This window comes from Dermacentor andersoni, chromosome 5, assembly GCF_023375885.2.
Source record: "Dermacentor andersoni chromosome 5, qqDerAnde1_hic_scaffold, whole genome shotgun sequence".
NCBI lineage: Eukaryota > Metazoa > Arthropoda > Arachnida > Ixodida > Ixodidae > Dermacentor > Dermacentor andersoni.
The window spans coordinates 194,475,026-194,498,073 of record NC_092818.1 but is presented as its reverse complement, the minus strand read 5'-3'; the positions used below and the strand labels follow the sequence as shown (position 1 = coordinate 194,498,073).

At 42.6% G+C, this 23,048-nt stretch overlaps 1 protein-coding gene across 1 annotated transcript in view; it reads right to left on the bottom strand.

Annotated features, from left to right (window-relative positions):
- Window positions 1-550: 550 nt before the first annotated feature.
- The window catches only part of oaf (BRICHOS-like domain-containing protein out at first), a 36,636-nt gene continuing 14,138 nt past the window's right edge, over window positions 551-23,048 (bottom strand). Inside the window, exons 2-4 of the mRNA XM_050179517.3 lie at window positions 19,587-19,721; window positions 17,878-18,070; window positions 551-12,792 (exon numbers count right to left, since the gene is read on the bottom strand). Coding sequence (XP_050035474.1) covers window positions 12,503-12,792; window positions 17,878-18,070; window positions 19,587-19,721 — 618 coding nt within the window. The 3' untranslated portion in view covers window positions 551-12,502. The remainder of the gene's footprint in view (window positions 12,793-17,877; window positions 18,071-19,586; window positions 19,722-23,048) is intronic.

Below are 23,048 nucleotides of genomic sequence, written 5' to 3'. Positions count from 1 at the left end.
TAATACTTTAGTCTTTTCCATAGTGATCCATTTGACAGTTGGTGAGAAGTGTTCACATAACGTTACAAAAAGACCTCCCAGACTGTGTCAAGCTGCTTGTTGCAGCTTGTAGCCCGTGATGCCTCTGAATGATTCTGGACAAAAAAAAAAAAAAAAAGGAAATGACCGAAAAATTTATGCAAGCACTGTCTTAAAAGGTTCTTAGTCTGGAACACCTTCTAGATAAGTATAAAGGCTTGCACTCTATGGGCCATGTACTTGAAGTAGCATGAAATGGGTCACATGGCCATACATTTCGGTGAGGGGACACAGGTGACAATAAGCATAATCTTTTGAATTGCGTAGATTTCTTGAACACAAGTCATACATACACTACACAATGTGTATAGTCGAACCTCGTTATAACAAAGTTTCACGAGACAAAAACATTTGTCATAACTGTATGTTTGTTACTCGCTGACGTCGATGGGAAAATATTATAATTACTTTGTTATAGTTGATCATTTATTAAACAGAGGTTCAGCAACAAGTAAATGTGAGCAGACACAAATTGCGTAGCATACAAAAGAAACTTTATTGTGTAAAATAGCAACAATAGTCGGAGAGCACGCAAGAGAGCACTCCAGCAGCTGCTGCGCATATGGCATGGTGTGCCGAGGGAAGACCTTGATACAAGTGGGTGCCTTGTGCCAACGGGATGGCAGTGGCAGAACACTTTGAAAACAATCAGTACGGGCCACCAAGGCCATGCACTTTGTTCTTGAATACGGCTGTCCACACACGCACATTTTGTACATCACAGCATCCCTAATTAAACTACAGTAACTTGGGCTAGTTGGAAAATGTTGCCTCACATTCGCACCATCAACAGATGGAAACAACTAAAAAGATGAAATATGAAGGCCTCAGCAAAGCCATTGTCTATCTTCAATCAACAACCAGACCATACAAGGGGTCAAGGAGCGCTTGCCCTGGTCTTGTATGACCTCAAGGGACATGAAAGCATGTACATTCTTGCTGCCTTAATTTACAAACGTCAATAGTACTGTCAAGACCTTCACCAAAGATTGGCTCAATGACTTGTTCAAACACAGCAGCAATCCAACTACTGCTTAAAAAAAAATCTCAACATGTTAAATACAGTAACAATGCCAAGAATTTGATCTCCTGGTATAGTTAAGTATCAGAGTAACTGAACATGGCTTACGAGCACTTTATGCTAATCCAATTCAATAAGCAGAGAGCTCAAAACTATGCAGTACAAGAGTGCTAATTTGGGTTAGTTGGTTGAACATTCACATAGCGAACAAACTTCTCGTAGCCCTGTTGCCTGTGCTATTTGTTCAGTATGCACAAATGTATGGTTAATTTGTCAAAGTTCACCACACAAAGACACTTTAAAACCTTTCAATAAAACTTGCAACATAGTGATCACGTACTGCCAGTAGCTCAACCAGCACAGAGAAAGAAAGAAAAAAAAAGGTGGAGCGATAACAGCCATAACATTAGCGGTATGCAAGCCAGTAAGTAGTATTCACAGCTGCTAGGCTAGAAACTACAAAACAGATCACTGAAACATTGACAGAAATGTAGTAGCTGGCAGCTTCGCCATTTCACTTTAATGCCCAGATGCGATCAAGTTTCAATAAAAGGAAATTGTTAGAATATTAACCATAGTACTTCTAATCATTCAGAATGGCTTTTAAAAGTGAATAGTGAAGATTTATACCATCTGTCCGCTCATCAAACAACATATAAAATGGGAAAGGCAGCCAAGTGTACGGCTTCCCAACAAGCTCTTCTGACAGCACTTTCTGTAAAACAGTGGGTTTCCAAAGTAGAACTAGTGAGGTGCAGATTCAGATGAGACCACATGACTGGGCTTTACTCCCGCAGAAATTGGTACCACAGAAAGGGTAAGGCAAAGATCTTAATTCATTACCAAACTGAGCATAGTAGTTGGTTCACCGAGAATTCTGACGATTAGCAGTCAGTGCTAAGACAGTTGGACTACTGTAGATCGAGTCAGTTAAAGTCAATGCGCTTCTAAAATCTGCATCACACAAGCTGGAAGAAAGAAAACATTGCACAGCAAGCAATGCACAGTCAAAGAGTAATTCATGCTGCTTGCTGAGGCTTACCATCAAAACTATGAAAAGTGCAAAAACAAATTGCAGAAACAAATATAATCAACGCAAAAGAAGCAGCTGTGAGAATTTTAAGAAATGCACATGCGACACAAGAACTCACTTCTGTTATTGTGGAGTTTTCCATCAAAACATATGACAGCCCACAGATCCATAGAGTTTCACCAATGGACCCACTACCTAGCAGCTTAAACAAGACTCAAGACGAGCATAGCAAGCTTCTAGCCTCAATTAGGAATTCAATACCTGTAATCCCTTAAAACCAGGAACCATTTCACTATACATTGCAAAAATCATTAGCCTGCAAACAGCATAGATAATTAGATTACTAAGTATACTTTAATTGAGTGTTGGCAACTTCAGCAAATTATCACCTTATACAGTCATGCCCAGTTTAGACCGTAATAGTCTATGCACACATATGTCTTGCAAACCCATCAAAATAAACGAGCAAACAAAAGCAGTATCATTGTGAAATCCCAAGCCAAACAGCAAGCTTGGCTGACTTGCTATAGTTGGCAATGGATATCAAGAAAAAAATATTGAAGTGGTTGTTTGCAGAACACTAGCAGAGTATCTAGCTTACAACGAGCACAAACTTGCATACTTGCAATGGCACTAAAGGTGAGGACTTTATCGCTTAAGCTTCTTGAAGCACACTTGTAGCAAAGCACAGGTGACCTTTGATCACGGATCAACGGTGGCCAAGTGATCTGGAGCTAATTGGGTTCAAGAGCTATAGTCAACAAAGCACACTTTAAATATGATGCAGATACCAGTTGCTTGCCACATAGGTTATGACCACCACAGACTCAATCCGCGTAGTGCTCTCAACTAAGCACTCATGCCCTCTCTCGATTTAACTTGCGACTCACTACAAGCACAGAATAGTGGAACGAGACACTGTGACCAACATGTTCGGCGCATTTTACACTGAAAACAAGCAGTATTCTTCAGAAATGAATGTAGCTTCTGCCACTATGAACATCTCCAGGACAGTGCACGATCAAATTTACTATAATATCCCGAGTCATGGCTCATAACCCTTTTATTTTAAAATACTAATTCTGCAAAATACACCCAGATGTTGCCCACTCCTCAAGAGCCACACAGAACTCATGATTTGCAAGTGCACTGCCACAGCTACACCCATAGACATTTAGGCAGCAGTTGAGTGACACTTTTTATTTACGTGTTCCTAACCATCTGTCACAAATTACAATTGAGCGTTCTTAAGCACTCCAAATATATATATATTTTTGGAAATATGACACAATCTCTGTATAAAGAAGTACTAACCTGAAGTATTAATGTTTGTCACTACAGGCCAGTCTTCACAAGTACAAAAATTAATTGATTACAGATATTGACATATTATAGATGATGCACTATCTTTGAAATGACTGAAATATTTGTTACAAGCATATGCGGCAGTTATTGTTGAATTGAAGGCTTTCTGGTGCAAGAAAGAACGTGATTTAACAGCAGTCGTGCACAGCAACTCGTCAACCTTCTCATCAAACCTGAGAGTGCATTTCTTAAATTACCTTTCTTTTGCATTACTCTCTGCACTAAAGTAACCTATGACATTGGTTTTGGTTAGCAGAGGGTTGCATTTACATTCAGGCGCCATGTTCAAGAATTCTTTCTTGTCATCAACTTGTCGGAACATTCAAAAATAAAGAGACACCGTGACAAAGTGTTAAAGTGTACATACTGCACTTGGGCTTCATGAAAGCACTTGTGTTGCAGCCGTTCAGGAATAAAGGGAGCTTACAAGACCACGCCTGTAGTTACTTCATTAAGAATACAGTGCCTCCTTTGACTACTTTGACGGGAATGAAGTTTGGATACAATTTTGCTTGAACAATGCTGGTAAACCCTGATAAAGCATATCAATTACAGGCCACTCTTGGCAATTCATCCTTGGCATATGAACATAATCTGCTTGTAGACAAAGAGACTGCCTGCATACCCCTTCTTTGGTCAATTATGTTCACAAAAGACGTGAGTGATGGCTCGGGATATTATGGTACTCAGACCGTTCAGCAATGGAAATTTGAATAAATGCTAGACCTCACAGGTGAAAAGCTATGAATGCAGCATCATTCTTAGTTTCACTTCCATCATGCATCAGTGAGTTCAATAACGCTCCCTAGTGGCAGTTCGAAAAAGAGCAGCTGACAACATACAAACATTGTCTGTGACTAGAGATGCTGAGGCATTTGCAGTGCCCCTACAGAACACGCTGAAAAGTTAAAGAAATGTAACAAACAACACACTTATTCAAGCTTGTATTAGAATACTCTGGAATTTGAACATAGCAAATTGCATTGGCAGCACTGAAGATGTAACGTCAAGAATTGGTTAAGCTGCACCAACTGTGCTGAGTTGCCTAAAATGACACAACCCAATAAAAGACACCGAGGCACATCAGTGCACAAAACACAACTCTCGAAAGCAGGGTCACGTGTTCATCACACAACTTTTCTTGCATACAAAAATCCCGTAATAAAATGTAGGGAAGAAAAAGAACTGTTGTATATAATGCCAGATGTGTAACACATCCACACACAACAGAAAGTAGTGTACAACCATTCATGTGGCATGCACAGACGTGTTATGTCCGAGTTGGCATGTTTCTGCAAACATACAAAATATCTATTTTCAAGAATGAACAAATGCACTGTCCCTGTAACACAGTTCACTTTTGATAATCCAAACTTGAATGGCACGTGATTTTGATGATATTGAACAAACAAAAATTTTGGTTAGTCAACAATGTTTCCAGTGTATTCTTAATGGTAAATTCGAATAGGGCTTTCAGTAAACTGAAGCTTCCTGCTTGCTTGGCCCATGCGGTACCAAAGACATGTGGCCTCTGCGGCCAAGAGCAGCTGAAAAAAGACATTTGTAGAGGGTTGGCAAAACCAAGATGTAGCATATACAGAATACTACTTTGTCTTTAAGTCTTGCCATCAGCAATGCCTTCTCGAACAGACAACTTATTTCAGAACACATGTTGAATCTATGTATTCAAATGCTTGAAGCAACTGAGAAGAACCATCCAACAAAGCCTCATTTCCTTGAGTTATGTGCTTAACTTAATTTGCAGTACGAAAGAACAGTGCACAAAATATGCTTTTTCTTTGTAAGTGAAAAATGCAATACAGTAATTAAAAAAATCTACAGTCTTTCACCGACACAAGTTTGAACAGATAAAGGTTGACTGCTTTGCTGAGGTCCCAACACCTGGCACTTGGCTATTCTCAATTATTCTGAATCCGCAGTGCACCGACAATTACATTGTTGGGGACATGAGAAATTACGCTGCTAAAGAGTAAAATGCTACCATCATGCTTCTAATGCAGACATGCAAGCCTAGAGAAAACAATGTGTTGCTCAGCATTTGCAGCTAGCTTTACCTGTATAGCTACCGTGCACAGAATACCACATGTTGCCTTCAAACAATATTACTGCCAGGCAACATAGATCATGCCAGGACACTTCATAACTATCATACTTTGCTGCAGTAATATAAAAAAATCAAACACCACTGAATATCGCATCACACAGTTTTCACTTTCATGCATAGCCAGTGGATAAACTCAACTGTGTTACATACAAGTTAACTGTTTTGCACCGAGTGGTGGCCGGAGGTTTGAACACCTGGAAACAGACATTGTCGCACTATCCACCGAATATGCTTATCATGAGGCAAATGCTCAGAAATGCGGACCAAGCCTTACAGACCTGGCAGAGCACCTGCCATACCAGCAGTATTTCAAGACAAGCATGTATGCCTAGTGCGGCACCCTTAGGACAAAGGCACAGTGAGACTTGTAAGATTGCAGAGTTGAGGGCATTGAAAAGCAAATATCACTATGTGAGGAAAGCACAGACCTAGGGAACCGCTCGCACACACATGGCCCACAACCTTTATGCCAGTCACCGCTCACAAATTTTGAGCAAACATCTACACGCAGGAGTCTCAAATTTTTTTGCAAGTGCAAACAGATGTTTGCAAAATGAGTTTCTCTGCAAGCACTAGCTAGCACACAGCAGACAGCCAAAGTTTAGCACGCTACCTCAACACACTCATTAACAAACAAAGACCTGGCAACTGCAGTGCTCGTACTGTGTTGCGATCTTACTACTTCACACATCAAGCTTCAGCCAAGGAAGCTACTTACACCAAATGAGGCAGGTTTCTGTTGTTCTGCACACTCAATGGGATTCTGAGTCATCTGTCTTAAGAACAGTGATATGATACGTACATGTCTGCTTGTACTGACTCCAGGGCTTAACACTGTTCCCATAATACCCACAATTGCCAGAGTGCAAGTAGACACATATCTGGCCATGAAAATAGCTGTGCAGTCAAGCCCTTCGTTCTGTAATTTGTATGTCAACACCAGCAATGCTCAGTGACCAGAAGAATTTCTGGACTTCTCACAGCCTTTGTCATGCAAAAACTTAGGCACTGGCAACAATGACTTTCCCTAAGAATGTTTCCATTTATTTCTCAAAGCTGGTGCCCACACAGGTACTGGCATAACAGACAAAGCTAGCGTCTATCCTCAGGCAGTGTGAACATGCTGAACGTTGTGTGAATAAGAGCGCTGGGCATATGGGAGCCTTCCGGCTAAGAATAAAACCAAAACGACACGCCTGTAGCATTACCAGACAACAGAAGAAAAGACTTGGTTGCAACAGAATAGTGGCATCTGTCACGTAGCATGAAACATGGCCCATGCCATATTTTGCCGTTATAGTGACAGATGGCACCACCATCCTGTTTCTGAGAAATGCACTTTCTTTTCTGTCTGGCATCACAGCAGATGCCACCTACTTCTGATATTCTCTGCATAAAACAACCAATTAATTCACCCAAACATGATATTAAAATGCAGGCATTGTGAAATACTGCTTCTGTGCGAAATTCAAGCGCAAACAAGAAATCAATTCAGCCAGAAGAGTCACATATACCTGACGTTCTAATTTGTGCAGCATTTGTTGAAAAAGAAAATGAAAATTCAAAAGTCCGAATTATGTTGCATCAATCTGTTTACTCTATTTTAGTGCTGAATCAACAAAGGTTTTCACATTGTGTCCCGAGAGCCCACGCAATTGGCGTCTACTGAACATTATTTTTTATAAATTTTTACAAGCCTGCATATATTAATCAATGTATGATCTAAAAAACAACTAAGAAACTTGACACGATATGAAAGTGGCACGTGATTTAAATTTACAATTAAAAGCACCTTTCCATTTACTAATATATGCCCTAAAATGAAATTCACAGGAATAAGAGAGATTATAAATGTCCTCATTTGTAGTTTTGCCATAAATCAATCCCATAAAGTTATGTAACTTGAAAATTTCACCCTGCATGAAAATTTCCAAAGATATTCCGTGTCTCCAACTATTACCAGCAGGTTTTGTTAATCTACATGTTTTCTTGCGTGTAACTACAGTTGAAACTCGATTTAACGAAGTGATGACCACACTCGAATTATTTCGTTAAATCAGAAAGTTAGGAAAATAAACTGATTTTTCAGCCCTTTGAAATCTAGAATTGTAACTTAGCGACATCCAAAAGGTACCGCAGCATGGTATTTGCCACTAACACACAGCTGCGTGTGTAGAAAGTCAATGAGGGGCGCCCAACTACCGCCGCGCACCTAGCACCATCTGGTACGCAAGAGAACGCTAGTGACTGCAGAGTCCATTGTTCTGTGCATGGACGCGGCGTGCAGCCTCGTCAAAATAAAGCTAAGGCCGTGACTAGGGTGCTGAAGTGCTTTAACGCGATAGCATTAGAGCGCACGCTCGAAAAAAATAACCAGTCTACATCAAAATGAGAAAAATCACACCTTTTTTTACTCATTTATTTCTGGAAAGCTTTTTTAAATCCAGTTTAATGCAAGCTAGTTTCGCTAATTTGGGTTGATGACAACACTGAACCTTATGAGTACTTGCCAGGGAATGGAAATTTCTGTTAGATCGGCAACTTCGTAAAATCGGGTTTCGTTAGATTGAGTTTTAACTGTAGTACCATCTTCTGCTCAGACATAATGTGTGAATTAGGACATTCTGTGTTTATATTTTTCCTTAAGTCATACTATGCAAAGTATCTCCCCACTACCATACTTGCCAGCATAAGAAAGGCTTTAATGATAAAGTCACTCTTGGTACACTGCTAGAAGGTAGTCATTAACTGATTCAGGCAGCAAAAGTAAAATGACAACCAGAAATTGAGATGGCAAGCAGTATTACAACTTTTTTCTTAATATGCCCTGCACCATTTCAGATATGTTGCAGTTCCATGTTTCATCAGTAATAGAAAATGCACTTGAGTTTCCGGATATTTTTTAGCAGTCAAGGCTAATAAAGAAGCAATCTGAATAGCTTTGATCACCAACGTGCTATCTGTGATGACCAAGGTAATAAAAAGTTGAGCTGGCACAATTTTGTTGGGAAGGCAAGAAGCAATGAAATTACCTCAAACATGCATTCGCAATTACGAATACACATCAAACACTTATTTTTTTTAAACTGAAATAGTATTGAATTTGAGAATTTCATACCTGGTAATGACTGAATACAGCTTGTTGAGAATAGTGGAAGCTGCCTGCCATGGAAAAGGGCCTATGCAAATTGCTGCAAGAGGTTGGTGCTCTTTATTTACATACGTTTTCAGCCGTAATCACTGCTGTTATAGCGTGCATCCATGTTGGGGCAGTTGTGTGGAAGAATATATGGAAAATGTTGGTTTTTGGCTGCAGTAAATGTGCTATTCACTCTCAATAGATTTCTCCGGCTTGTTCTCCTATGAAAACATGGTCTACTGGCCACTTAAGTGCTGTTATAAGACAACCAGGAACTGGGGTGATCTGGCTTTTAGCTCATTTATATCCTGCCCATATGAATGGAATTCCAAAATCCTGTGTTTCCTATATATTTACTTGATTTGTAATTTCTTCATCTGAAAACCCCTAAAAATGATGATCTTATGAATTTGCTTTCCAGACATTTTTAACAACCTCTGTGCCTGAAAAATTGGCTGGTGACCCTAGTGCCAGATGGCAGCACTAATGCCTAAGGCATTAAGGCATTATTTGACACATCAAATGCAATGAAAAGCTTTGAGTGACAAATTTCGCATTGTGACCTTCTCTTTTATTTTTGCACTTTGTCATCTGCTATTCTTTGCACCACACTTGGGGTTCTTTGTTTTTTTTCAGGAAAATTTTTTTAGGTTATTTTCACTGAAGAAATTTTTTTAGAAACCTTCTTACAGCATTGAGGGGCTTTAAGAAAATCATGCTGTAGTGCAAGAATACTGGTGAAATAAAGCATAATTTCTGCTGTGTATTCTATACTGCAGTGATCACCTCTGTCACCAGAATTTGGAGCCAACGTTATCCATGTGTTCTTATGAAGGTATATTGTCCGGTAAGTCACAAACATTGTTGAATGTTAAAAAAAAGGAAAAAACAGATTGCTTGCATGGTCCCAAAATTCAGTTTTGGGGATAACTAAAAATTGGCAAAACTTTTATCGGAGGTTGCTTTTCAGATTTCATCAGTTTTATCCACAGACACAGAACCATGTTTGTGCCAGACTTGGATGGCATTCCTGCGACTCTTTCCAGGCACCAGCTGCATCACATGCGGCTGAAAAGCTGGAATGGACTTGTTCCTCTTGCCACTCATGGAGCTAAACCAAACGTCAGACAACTTCCAGCCAAGTTAAGTTACGGTCGACTCGTGTTAAGTAAAAACCTCATAGCTTGCTATCATGTTTATTTGAAACAAATAGCTAAATTTTGGTTGTCATGCTATGGGTTCACTGCAAACCAATGCTGCACAATTTATAGGTGTAATGCTCTGCCTATTATTATACAAAAAAAAATCATGTGCCCTTGTGCAGCTTGTGACCAGTAGATGCAAAATACTTGCTTTGCCCCATGAAGAGATCTACACATAGTACATGCACCACAACTCTGATTATGGTGCATGCAGAAAGTGGCTTGCGATGTCACCTTACATGCAAATGTATGAGAACTATTCACCAATTGATGATGGGAAGTTCTGCACTACACAGTGTAGTGGTAAGATTTGTGTGTTCCAAAAAGAGGATAGTTGCAATCTGTAAATACACAGTTAACTTCGGTTGTATATGTGGCACCATCCACAACTTTCTTCAACTTACTATAGTGAAAACCCATGACAGCAAAATTCTCACAATAGAATATTGTCGTAACCCCGGCGCACGGCCATAGGATTCAATGCGTTTCATACCTCTCGACAGCAAAATGTCGCTGTACTACAATTCCACATCAACGAAGTTTGCTGGAACGTAACCCCACATATTACCTACTCGCGCAAGGCTAGCAGCCTCCAAAATGTGCTCAAATGCAATTGCTTTGCACTAAAATTGCATGAAGTATCACGACATTACACATGCACGGGCGCCACCATTTTTGTTGACAAAAACAGCCAAGCACTGGAACCGATCACGTGCACTGGAAACACATCACTGACACCATCTTGTTTGTTGATCGCCTGTTTGAAGCAGCACGCATGTTGCTACCGACGTGTAATCATGGTTTACACCTAGTGCAGTGCGTAATGTGCGCCTCCGTGAGGAAAATGCAGCAAAACCAAGGAAATCCATGTCCCACTGACGTGGAATTGTTTTTGGCGGTACCAGCAGGGAGTGCCACGCATCAGGCTGTGATTGAGCGATCTTCCAGGCATATGCATCCCTTGCTTCAAGAACACTGGTTTTGGTGCCACCCGACAGGCATCGGGTGCGGATTTGTCACCAGACGTAGATTTGCGGGAAGGGGCCATAATCTCGATAGATTGCGTTCGAGCATACGTGATACGATCACATTTGCGCGTGGCACCGGGTGCGTCGGCGCCCACTGGCAACAGCCTGCGCTGGAGAAATGCTGCTGCATGTGTGGAGCGCTGCTGCTCTGCATCTGTTGCCAAGGTACGCAGTTACACAAAATTTCACAAAAGTGATCGTGTCTCCGAAAGCCATCTGTTGACCGAGAATACTGCTCCACGGCAGTGCTTCCGCTGCTGATCGACGCATGCGGCGCACTTTGTACTGCTGGCAATGCTGTTCTAAATCCTTGAGCAGAGCTTGCCATGGGAGGCCAACAGAATTTTGACAGCAAAGGTTCTTTCTGCGACGCATTGCCTATTTGTGTTATCTCATTTCGCAACAACGAAATTCTCACAAAGGCAAATCTTTTCATGTTCCCTACTGATTTTGTTATTGCAAGGCTCAACTGTATACCACCATGTGCTTAAAATAAAAGGCAAGATAAATAAGATAATATGGTTGGTATATTTTATGCTCATTGCTATCAAGGTATTATAGGATTAAACAGAGTTTTCAGCTAATCCTAATTTCACAGTTTTCTGTGGCAGAACAATAGCATAGTGTGCCATGGCCAAAGAAAAGCTGCTGAAGGACATTCATGTCGCATTGAACAATGGCAACATAGCTGGTTAAAAATGTTCATATTGAAATAAATGTATCGACAAAGAAGTCAACTAGTACATTTTCAAGTACATTTGAAAAAAATTGTGACAACTGCAATATGGCAGAACTGGTTACCAAGGTTTTAATTAGTTTCTTGTTTGTCTGCGCATCATGTGATGTTTTTAGAAAAGCCTAAAAATATGCCTATGCACATATTCTCACATAATAAATTATAGTTTTGTTCGCACAATTTATTCGTTTACGTATCTTATATTATATAATATTTGGGGTTTTACGTGCCAAAACCACTTTCTGATTATGAGGCACGCCGTAGTGGAGGACTCCGGAAATTTTGACCACCTGGGGTTCTTTAACGTGCACCTAAATCTAAGCACACGGGTGTTTTCGCATTTCGCCCCCATCGAAATGCGGCCGCCGTGGCCGGGATTCGATCCCGCGACCTCGTGCTCAGCAGCCCAACACCATAGCCACTGAGCAACCACGGCGGGTTACGTATCTTATATTAGACTTATGACCATATGTTGACCTTGCGAGGACCATGCAAATAATGCGCGTGCCTGGCAACACTGCCGTGCCTGCACATTGACCTGGGTGGCTGACTTTTACCACGCTCAATGCCTACTACACCATGTTGAGCTGAGGGAGAGTTCAGGACACTTATCACTGCAGATGTGATATTCATGGTCGAGCTTGAATTAACAGGAGTCGACTGTAGAGTAGTTAAACTCTGCCAGCTGCATCTCGGCCGTGGCTGTCGAGAGACCATGCTCGCCAACACTGCGCCCCTAAGGCCGGCCATGGTAGGCAAGCGAAGCCAGCAACCATCAGGAAGTGGAGGCATCATCCCAGAGGCACTGCATGCGGTTGGTCACAGGAAAACGGAATTCTCGGCACTTGCGGCAAGAGCGAATGCCACAGCGGAAGGCAGCTCGGCGGGCATCACGGCACCACTTGAGGCCACATGGAAACCAGGCAACGCACAGCTGCAGCCGGCAGCCGCATGGACCCGACGAAGTGTGAGGCAGAGCACCACAGCGCAGCCCTGCAGCTGCGTGTGTTGCTCCTGGTGCCGGACGCACAGCAGTTGCCAGCAAAAGTGGGTCCTGGCCGGATGCTGTACAGAGTACATGGGAAAGACAAACATCTGCTTAATTTCACAAAAGCAATCAACATACTGGGGCCCATCTCCACAAAAGTTCCCTTATGCAAGTGCCATCTGCAGTAGGTGGTGTACAAACCACCCAAATACATTTAAACCTCAATATAACAAACTTCTTAACCATAGAACACCATGTATTTCGAACCTCAATTAAAGAAGTGTGTTCATACACAAATTCTATACAACAAAATTTTGCTGCCGCCACAAGGAAGTACAGATACAATAAATCGAAATTTCCGCAGATGTAGATGGTCAATTTGTTGAATTACATGCAGTTGCTTGCACATGAACCTCTCAAATTGCGCGGTGTGCGACTGAGAGTGTACTTCAAAGTGGAGCAGCATCATGTTCTGTATAAAGTCCAAGTGCGGTAAGATCCTATCGTGCCCCGTGCGCTGTCTGCTTTAGGTGTGAGTGAAAGCATGCAAGGCCACTGATCTCTAAACGTGAAGAGATCAGTGTGCAACGGTGAGCCAAGAAGGATGGTCGGCTGACAAGCGTCGTCTTCCTACATGAGCAAGGGGAAAGGTGGGAGGGGAGAAAGCTCACAGTAATGCGATCAAGCATACGTGATGGCGAGGGGACAAAGTTGCACGCACCTCCTTTTCTACTGTGGCTGTGCATGGCTGTCAGTGTGGCTGAGCGCATACACAACCAGCACGCTCTGTTTTAGAGGTAATCTGTTGCGTGTGCAAAGACTAGAAGAGCTGAGATGGCATGGCATCGTATTCTGTCTTTCAGCCCATTTAGTGCTGGTGGTTACGTAATCTCGAGTTTCAGAGATGCATTGCAGCAAGAGGTAGAGAAAACATTCTCTCATTCTCTTCCCCCTGCCGGTGCCATATAGCCAGTGCGTTTCACTATAGCACCGTCCCTTGGTGGGCAGCACTATCAGCCGCGGGGGCGGAGTGGACACAAAAGCAGGGCTGGCTTTGCTTCATGCCGCCGATGTGAAGGTATCATTGACATGTCACGAAACCATATCTTTCGTCGCCAACTCTCAAGTTAAACAAGATGAATGTGTTTCTTATTCAAATGTGCTTTTTCCAATTGCCTGATAATTTGAAAAATTTTTCGATCCCTTCCCTGTAAGGAAAATTCATCGGCGACTGTAGTTACAGTTGAACCCACTTATGACAATATTTATGTGCCACAAAAATTTCATTGTTGTAACAGATAATTGTTATAACCGGGTTGCATGAAAAAAAAAGCAAGTGGGGGATGGCAGAGCTGTTGTGAGGAACTATAATGACGGGGAGGCCAGTGCCACTCCCCACCACCTTCCTCCATCCGACTGCTGATTGCATCGACTCGTTTACCTGTTTAACTCGGCTTCCTGCATGCTCCCATCATGTGTAACACGCTGCAGCTGTCGGCATTCAAGAATGGCACTACTATAACAACTGCAAAGAGGAGTCATAGACGGCAAGTGACATGCGAGCTTTACCAAGGCATCACCTCGGTGGCCCCAAAGGGGTGTTACAAAATGCGAGAAGGCTACAGCGGCAGCCTCTCAGCTTGAGAAATCCGGAAGAAATAATATGGAGAGTTTGTGAACGTCTGAAGCAGCTAGGCCTAGCGTTCCCGCGGTGGTGGCTGCCAGCAAATTGGCATGCGAGCAATTGCCATATAGTTCAAATGGCAGTGGCTTTGATTAATGCCGTTTCAGGGCTACAGTCGCAGCGAAAAAGTCGGGAAAGTCAGACAGCGAAAAGCTTTGTGTCTGAAATTCCACACATTCTTAAACATTGAATCTATGGGGTAGGGGGTGAATCTCCGAAGGCATCCAAATTATCAGGTATGTCCAAAAAAATTGGTCGTTGACTGTAATTATACACAAAAGGTGTTCGCTACGGCACTCATTTCTATTCATGCCATGGTACAAGAGCAAAACCGGAGGCCACAGTGGCAACAAGATAATGAAGCACTGGACATGAAGGAAAAACAGTTAAAGGTTCTATAGTAGGATACAACTTAAAAAACAGCAGTTGGCAACCAAGGCACACAGCTCATGCAGGGTTGTGTTACTCCACCAGCCAATCACAGAAGCAAAAAAATCATCATCATGTGATCTTTTCAAAATGGGGTCGTACTTGATACCTCCAGAGCGTCTGCTGTTTATGAAGAGTATTTTCATCGCCAAAAGCGACGAGGCGTGCAAGAGACATGGACAAAGTGTATGGAGTCTGAACATTTCGCTCTTTAAAAGTCCGCGATACAGTTCATTTCACTGTTGTGCCTGTTTTACTCACTAAACTTCACTGCCAACTGAAGTGAAACTTGACAATAAATAAGTTACAGTAAAGCAAGCATTTTATTTCAGTTCAATAAACAATTAGGCTTTCACTGTTTCACTATACCAGACGAGTGAAAACAAAAAATGAAGCTTTAATTTTATTTTTGTGGTTACCACCTTATTTAGGTAGCAAGGAAAGTTTAAAGTGCGAACTATTTGCAGCATTGTGGAGGAACAGTGGCTGGCGGTTATGAAGGCATGGGCGGAGCTTCACTGCAGACTTAAGTTGTATCCAACTATAGTTCACTCGCCCACTCGGCCCACTTAACCGTATTCTAGTACACTCTAGATACAGAAATACAGCCGCCCTGGTTGTTCCGACAGCAGCCACGACAGCCATAAGTGCCCATGCACATGCCAGCCACTTGCCGACAGCGCTGAAAGGTCCAGTGCTATAAGTTATGAGAAACTGTGTGGGAGGCACCGTCGCACGGTGTGCGGAATTTGAACTGCTACACTCATCAGCTCGTTCTTCTGCAGCCACTGCCACAGCACACATGCCGAAGTCGTTCTGGTTCAGCGTGGTGCAATTTCGGTCAATTTTCTGTGTTTGGCACAAGAATTGGCATTTGTATAAAAAATGCCCCACCCCTGATTTCGCCACATGCTCCTCACTGGCTTGCACAAGAAAATTCCATGTCCATCAGCCTTGCTTGCTTAATGCGAAGCTTGCCGACATCCTTCTTTAATGTATCCAGGTGCTCCACGTAGTGCAGTGGAAGGTCCCTTGTGAAAACGAAGCCCCGGAGAGACTGAATCATCACCTGCAACGCTACCAGCGAGGACAACATTGAGGCAGCGTGCCTCATCGTTCCATCGCTGCCGTCATCGTCGCTATCCGAAGCAAGCACATTCACGACGATCGCCTCATGGGTTAGAAGTTCTGATGTTTCTAATGCGTCGTCTGCATGTATTAACTCTTCAAGTCCTGAAGCATCCTCATCGAATGCAGACGAGGATACTCCCATCACTTCGTCAGTGGGAATTTCGCAAGCTTCATACAAGCCACTGCTGCCTCAGACAAAGCACGCTTTCCTAAAGTAGTTCCGCACTGTAGAAGCGCTCACTTCAGACCACGCACCAAAGCTAAACTGCACAGCCATCAATAGATTGACCTTCAAGTCTGGCCGCTCCCTGCTTGTCTGCGTGGCCATGTCCATCAACAAGACTAACTTGTTCAGGATGTGGCGATGATACACAACCTTAAAATAGGCAATCACGCTAATGTCCATGGGTTGCAAGCCTGCTGTCATGTTCATCAGCAGGAAAAAAATTTCCATGCTCAATTGAGAGCTTAGGCAGTCCACATTGCTGATGAGTAGGGCAAACTGCTTCGCCTTTGTGGCCACAACTGGCCCAGTGATGGGCAAGTTCATGTCACAGGCTCCGAGAAGCCACTCGTAGAGTGCCTCTAACACCTCCTCAGAGGCACCTTGTCAGACGTGTTTGAGTGTGTTGTCTACCAAGCAGTTTTCTTTGTTGAACTTCTCTGCTGCGCAGATTATTGTCGACACTGTCGGTTGCGATAGTCCGTACTTCTTCACCAAGCCACACACCTTTTTTACTGTCTTAGTAGTCCTTCACGATAATGCACTTTGTTTCCAAATATATTATAGCAGTGCGCCTTCTTTTCACCGGCAACATAGAGCTATGGGCACAGCCCATTCATGTGCGGAAGGGCGGAAAGGTGACGGGAGAGAGGTGTGCGAGGCTGGCAATGCGGAGAAGGCTGGAAAACAGGTTTTATTGCATGAGCGCGCAGTGGCCGTTGGGGCAGTGGGGAGGGTGCCGTGGCTCGAATTTCTTTGTATTTTTATTTTCAAGGATTTCTCATCTGTTTCTTTTCGGCACGGACACCCAGCAGCCAGACTTCGTTATAACTGATAATGAAGCTCGGGGGCATTGTAGTAAGCAGTAAGCGGGTTATTTTACCATAAAAAATATACAAAAGTTGATTGTGCAGCAGCTTCTCATTATTATAACTGGTACCATTATAAGTGGGTTCAAGTGTATTTGCATAAAAGGTTGAATTTCAATGTAAAAAATTTTTGATATAACAAACCAAATGGCCGATTTTACCAACTTTGTTATGCCAAGGTTTAGCCATTATAATATGTGCAAAAAAAGAAAAAAGAAGATATTGTCATACTATTCCAGTTTTTATTTTTTTATTTTATTTGAAGCAGAACTGCTGGAGGGACACGCTACTTAAAATTTGCGAAGTCAACTTGATAAATGCACAGTTGCTGGCAAGTGCATTGTGTGGTGAGTGACACTGGTGCTGCCTAAGGGGTCACAGGAATGAACATTTGAAATGATCAACAAGAGAAGCCAGAGTCTGGCGTAATAGTGTTTCGAAAAGGGAACTTGTTTTCATCACTGCCTTGTCGGGGAACTTCTATAAGTCAGTACAGCGTGTGACTTTTAACCAACAATGCTAACATTGATCAATGCTTGCTTCACATAACACTAATTTGCTTGCCTGGCAGGTGCACAACACTGCGATTCTATTCTTCACAGCCTCATCACAACATGACAAAAAGGAAATGGGAAGAGCCAGGAATCAGCCTGATGTTTTAGTCATGTGACATGTGGCCACAGAAGATGCAAGCCTTACAAGGGTAGCAAAACAGAGGACGAAGGAAAAGGACACTGTAAGCACATTGGTAAGCCAACTCTCCATGTCCAGTGTGCACCCAATGGTCAACTCTCCCAGAGAAGCAAGCACAGTAAATGGCTCGGACCTTGGCGTGCAGGCGAAGCAGCCCATGCTTGCATGTCCCCTTGTCGAGCAAAGGTTGCCTGGGGGGCATCGGCACACAGTGCGGCTACGTGTGGAGAAATGAGGCCCGCACGGGACAGGTCCACGCTCAGGTCTAGCTGTACCAGCTCCCGGCCACGGTCATCCTCAGGCTCTCGCTCGGCCAATGGGTTGCGCTGTCATGAGATGACAAGTCAGAAAAGGCTGAAGGCAGGAAGTACGGTACTTTCGTAGGCTTATTTAACGTGTGAAATATGGACGCTTACATGCTTGCTCCACAATGCAAACATAACACAAACCAACAAGACACTAAAAAGTGTTCCCTTCTCAAATTTACTTCTACTTTCTTTCAGGAAGCAAAGGCAACACAAGCTATTCTCAGTGTAGGCTTATAAAGGTGTTGATTCATAGCTGTTGTTGATGGTATTGCAAATGGATAACACACCACAGGGTTTCATAAAACATTATTAGAGGGCCGCTTTATGCCGACTGTTCAATGCACAGGGAAGTGACAAGGACTTATTCAGCAAGTGCTGCTAGAATTGCCAAGCACTGACCATGTTCAAGTGAGTATTGAAAGTGAGTCAAGCCACTAACAAACACAAATCCTTGCAAGTGATGCTTGAGGTGCTGCCACCAATATTTATTATATGCTATAGCACACAAATGTGGCAGCCGAATGGCATACCACTACCATGACTGAGCTGTCTAAAGCAAGGGTTTCTAAATCAAGAAGACATGACTTCAAATCCTGGAACCCAATTGTTAAATTTTGTCTTACCATTTTTTTTTACTTCCATTCTTTTTTCTTCCCATACATTTTTCCTATGCCATTATAAAGCAGTAGACATCTTTAGTACTCACTATGGCTTCCCAAATACCTGCTGCAATGGATCAGTTATTATGGCATTCTGCTGCTAAGTGTGAGGTCATGGGTTTCCTACCGTGGTGGCTGCACTTTGATGGCGGTGGAATGCAACAACACTTGTGTGTTGTGTACAGTAAAGGGATATTAAAAAGAACCACTAAGTTCAGCTGTATTAATAAATTATGACTCTAATAGCAAAACTACCTTTCTTACTGTGAGAGGGGCCTTCGTACACCAGAAAAGGTGAAATAATGAAAGATGTTATTGCAATGCCACTCTCAATTTTCCATGCCAACTCATTATGACAGCATGAATTCAAGCCTAGTTATATGTTTATCGGTAAATAATGACTACATTGCATTATAATGGAACCATGGACTCCACCTAGCAAGCTTTGAGAACTTTTCCTGTGAGCCCAAGTATGAGAAAATACCTTGAAATTCATAACGTCATATTGACGTACCAGTGTGGAGCTTCTGGCATAAAAGCTAGAAACATGAAGTATGGCCTTTGGTTTATTTCTCCACTAGTAATAAACTTTTTACTGCCAAATGAATGAAAACAGAGTGTCAAAACATACTTTACTACTGTTCACGACCTCAAGCTTTCATTTGCCCGCGAACTTTTCTTGTTTTGATTTTTATCACTCTGAAGTCTTTAAGTTTTACTCTTTTCTAAATAGTCTCAAGTGGTCAAAATTAATCCATAGACTGCCACTGTGACACCTCTCATAGCCCCCACATTGCTTTGGGATGCTAAATCTCATCTATTCCATCTATTTACTGGCTCTCCTCTTTGAAAGCCCACAAGGGAAAGCAAGTGACCTGCCGCAACTTGGACATGGCATCAACCGAGATGAAGCCCAGGCGGTTGAAGCGGATGAGGAAGCACAGGACCTGAGGCTCCCTGTGGCCTTGCTCTTCCTCGGCCAGGACCACCACCCGGAACACCTGCACCTCCTGCAGTCATAAACTTTGCATCAGCCCGGACACTAGGCACGGCACCTACACACCAACACAGCAATACAATAATGACCCATTCTCGCTACACTTCCGAAATAATTCATTCATTCATGATACAGAAACACTACATCCAGTGGGGGGGCATTAGTGGCTCTATGCTGAATCTGAAACATGTCACTGGCAGAACCTGCAAGATACAAGATGACCAGAAGCAAGAGTGAAGAAGGGTGACAACACATTACAGTGAGGAGCAAAATAACATTAGACTGTCAGAAGAAAAACAATGCAGAGTACAACCCAGCAGGAGTGGGATTTCCTTTTTTCTTCCTTCAATGCGACAGATCTGCAGCTCACATAATTCAAATTTCTGCTGTTTTATCTCAAAAGTTACTATAATTCTCCTAATCAACTGAGCAGCATACTTGACTAGCCTTTGCATATCAACAAGCAAAGACACACCACTGCTGCACTAGCAACGTCTAGCAAGATAGCCTACCTTGACAAGTGTGTCACCATTATTCGAGTGTTTCATAACCTCATTTATGAGAATTAAGTGCCTTTCTGAATTAAGTATCTTTCTAAAACAAACCCCAAAAGAAGACCATGCTAAAAGAAGGTCAAGACACCTTTCCCTCTCATCGGCTTCATTTTCTCTCCAATATGTTTTGTTTAATGCAAATACCATGTTTTCTTTTTTTTTTTTTGCTGTGGTGTAAACTTGTGATGAGATGTGTGTTAATTTTATTCTCTGGCTAACTATAATATGATTGAAACCACTTGTAAACACGATAATTCTGCAAGATGCAGTCATTATATAAGTAATTTGTTCTGTCTGAACCTGGTGCGAAAAACATAAGTAGCAAAAAGAAAAGCAAGGATAATGTGACCAATTGCATGGGGTCACATCTTTACCGAAGGTAGGTGAAGGCTGCTTGCTTTCACAATGCAGAGGTTTCCCACAATGTTCGAGAGTTTCACATACTCCTCCACAACCCTGCCACAAAGCATAGCTTATGAAAATATGAACGTAAACCTTTGAGTGGCGTGTCATCATGCATGGTTGCAGTGCAATCCGATAACTCTGTGGCAGTTCACAAACACGAAAGTAAATCCTGTCACACAAAGCATCTTTGGAAATAGCATGAACAGAACATATGGGGCAGAAACTTGGAGGATAACAAAGAAGCTGGAGGATAACAAAGAAGCTCGAGAACAAGTTAAGGACCGTGCCAAGAGCGATGGAACAAAAAAAAATGTTACGTGAGGAAGACAGCAGTGTGGATCAGAGAGCAAATGGGGATGGACGATATTCTATGTGACACTAAGAGAAAGAAATGGGGCTGGGCAGGCCATGTAATGTATAGGGCACATAACCAGTGAACCACTAGACTTACAGAATGGGTGTCGAGGGAAGGGAAGGGAAGCGCAGTCGAGGACAGCAGAAAATCAGGTGGGATATTAGGGAATGTGCAGGTACAAGTTGGAATCAGCTAGCAAAAGACAGGGCTAATTGAAGATCACTGAGAGAGGTCTTCATAGTGCAGTGAACATAAAAATAGGCTGATGATGATGCATGCAACAGGGATTTTATAATCTGATGTAAAAAATAGAGAAATATCACTTCCTCTCGCTTCTGCAATTTCGCCATGCAGCATCATCACAAGCAGCTGGACACACCACCACCTATTGCCTGATTTCATGAGCACGAAGACATTACCAGTAACACATAATTGCTAGTTTTCAGTTAAAGGGGCCCTGAAACACATTTATAACTAGTCATAGAATGGCCTCACTATGAAAGTACATCGTCCCACGAATTTCAACTTTAAGCAGAGTTATCGCACTGATACCCGGCATTCTCTTTTTTTTTCATCTCCACTAGTGCACTGGAAAATACACAGTGGAGAAGCCAAGAGAGCAAAGCTTCGGCCGAAAGTTGAGCGTCGCGGCACCCCATGGTGGCTGCGGTAGACTACACTAGGCAGCATGCCGCTGCCATCTTGAAGACCACACACTGCAGACACCGCTACATGCAACGTGAAGATGAAATGGCTTTCTGGCCTTTTTGAGATCGCAGACATATACATATTTCATTTATTTAACTCAAATCTAGCAATAATGCATTACTGAGAATGTTCTCGCAATCATGAAATCAAACAATAAATAACACTGGTTGAACAACTGCTTTCGATAAGCTTTGATGACGACATTGCATATGCGAGACCAAGTGTCTGTTCACTGCTTTTGACACGACATTGTAAATTCCCTGCGGCATGCAGTGCAATAATATTTGGCTCGCATGTTTACAAGAGCCTCGTTAACAAATTGTTCTTGTTTTCTTTACTGTGTTCAAAGAGTGTCCAGGGCCCCCTTAAGTGAATGAAACATATACATGTCTACGATCTCGAAAAGACAGAAAAATAATTTCATCTTTGTGCTGCCGGTTTACGTACAACAGTTGCACGAGGTTTCCAAGATAGCAGCGGCATGCTGCACAGTGCAGTCTGCCACGGCCAGCGTGGGGTGCCGTGACAAGCAATTTTGCCACCCAGACAGTCAACTTTCAATGGGGCTTTGTGCCCTTGGCTTCTCCCCTGTGTAGCTTCCAGCACACTAGCGGGGACAAAAAAATAAAGCTGCGTGTCACTGCAATAATCTTGCTTACACTTGACAAATTCGAAAAATTACTGCGGCATGATATTTGTGAGAAAACGTCCTTTTATTTATTTGTTTATTAGTATTACCCTCAGGGCCAGAGGCATTACAGAGGGGAGTGGAACATAAAAAAGACACTATACAGGTTTTTCTTCTGCTAATACAATGTTAGCTGAAACGTGAAGCAACAAAAATTCAAGCAATTGACCGATAACAAATATAATTACATAGTTGGTTAGTTACATTGCAATACACTTGTGTTTAAAACATTATGAAACTGGGAATATTGAACAGTGGACGTGACTGCTCCAGGAAGGTGGTTCCAGTCCTGTGAGGTGCGGGGTACAAATGATTGATAACATGTTTGAGTTAAGCACGACATTATTCCCACCTTTTGTGCATGATCGAAACGAGGGGAAATGTATGATGGATGAAGAATAAGGTCGTTGCGTAGGGCGGGACTGTAGTATATCTTGTGGAAGAGACATAGGCGGGAAAACTTGCGGCGGCAGGCGAGTGACGCAAGCTGTAGGGACTCTTTCATTAAAGTGATACTGGCAGTACGACTGTAGTTTCCTAGAATGAAGCGAACAGAGTTATTTTGGACAAGCTCGAGGGCAGAGGTTAATATAGCAGTGCTGGGGTCCCAGATTGAAGAGGCATATTCGA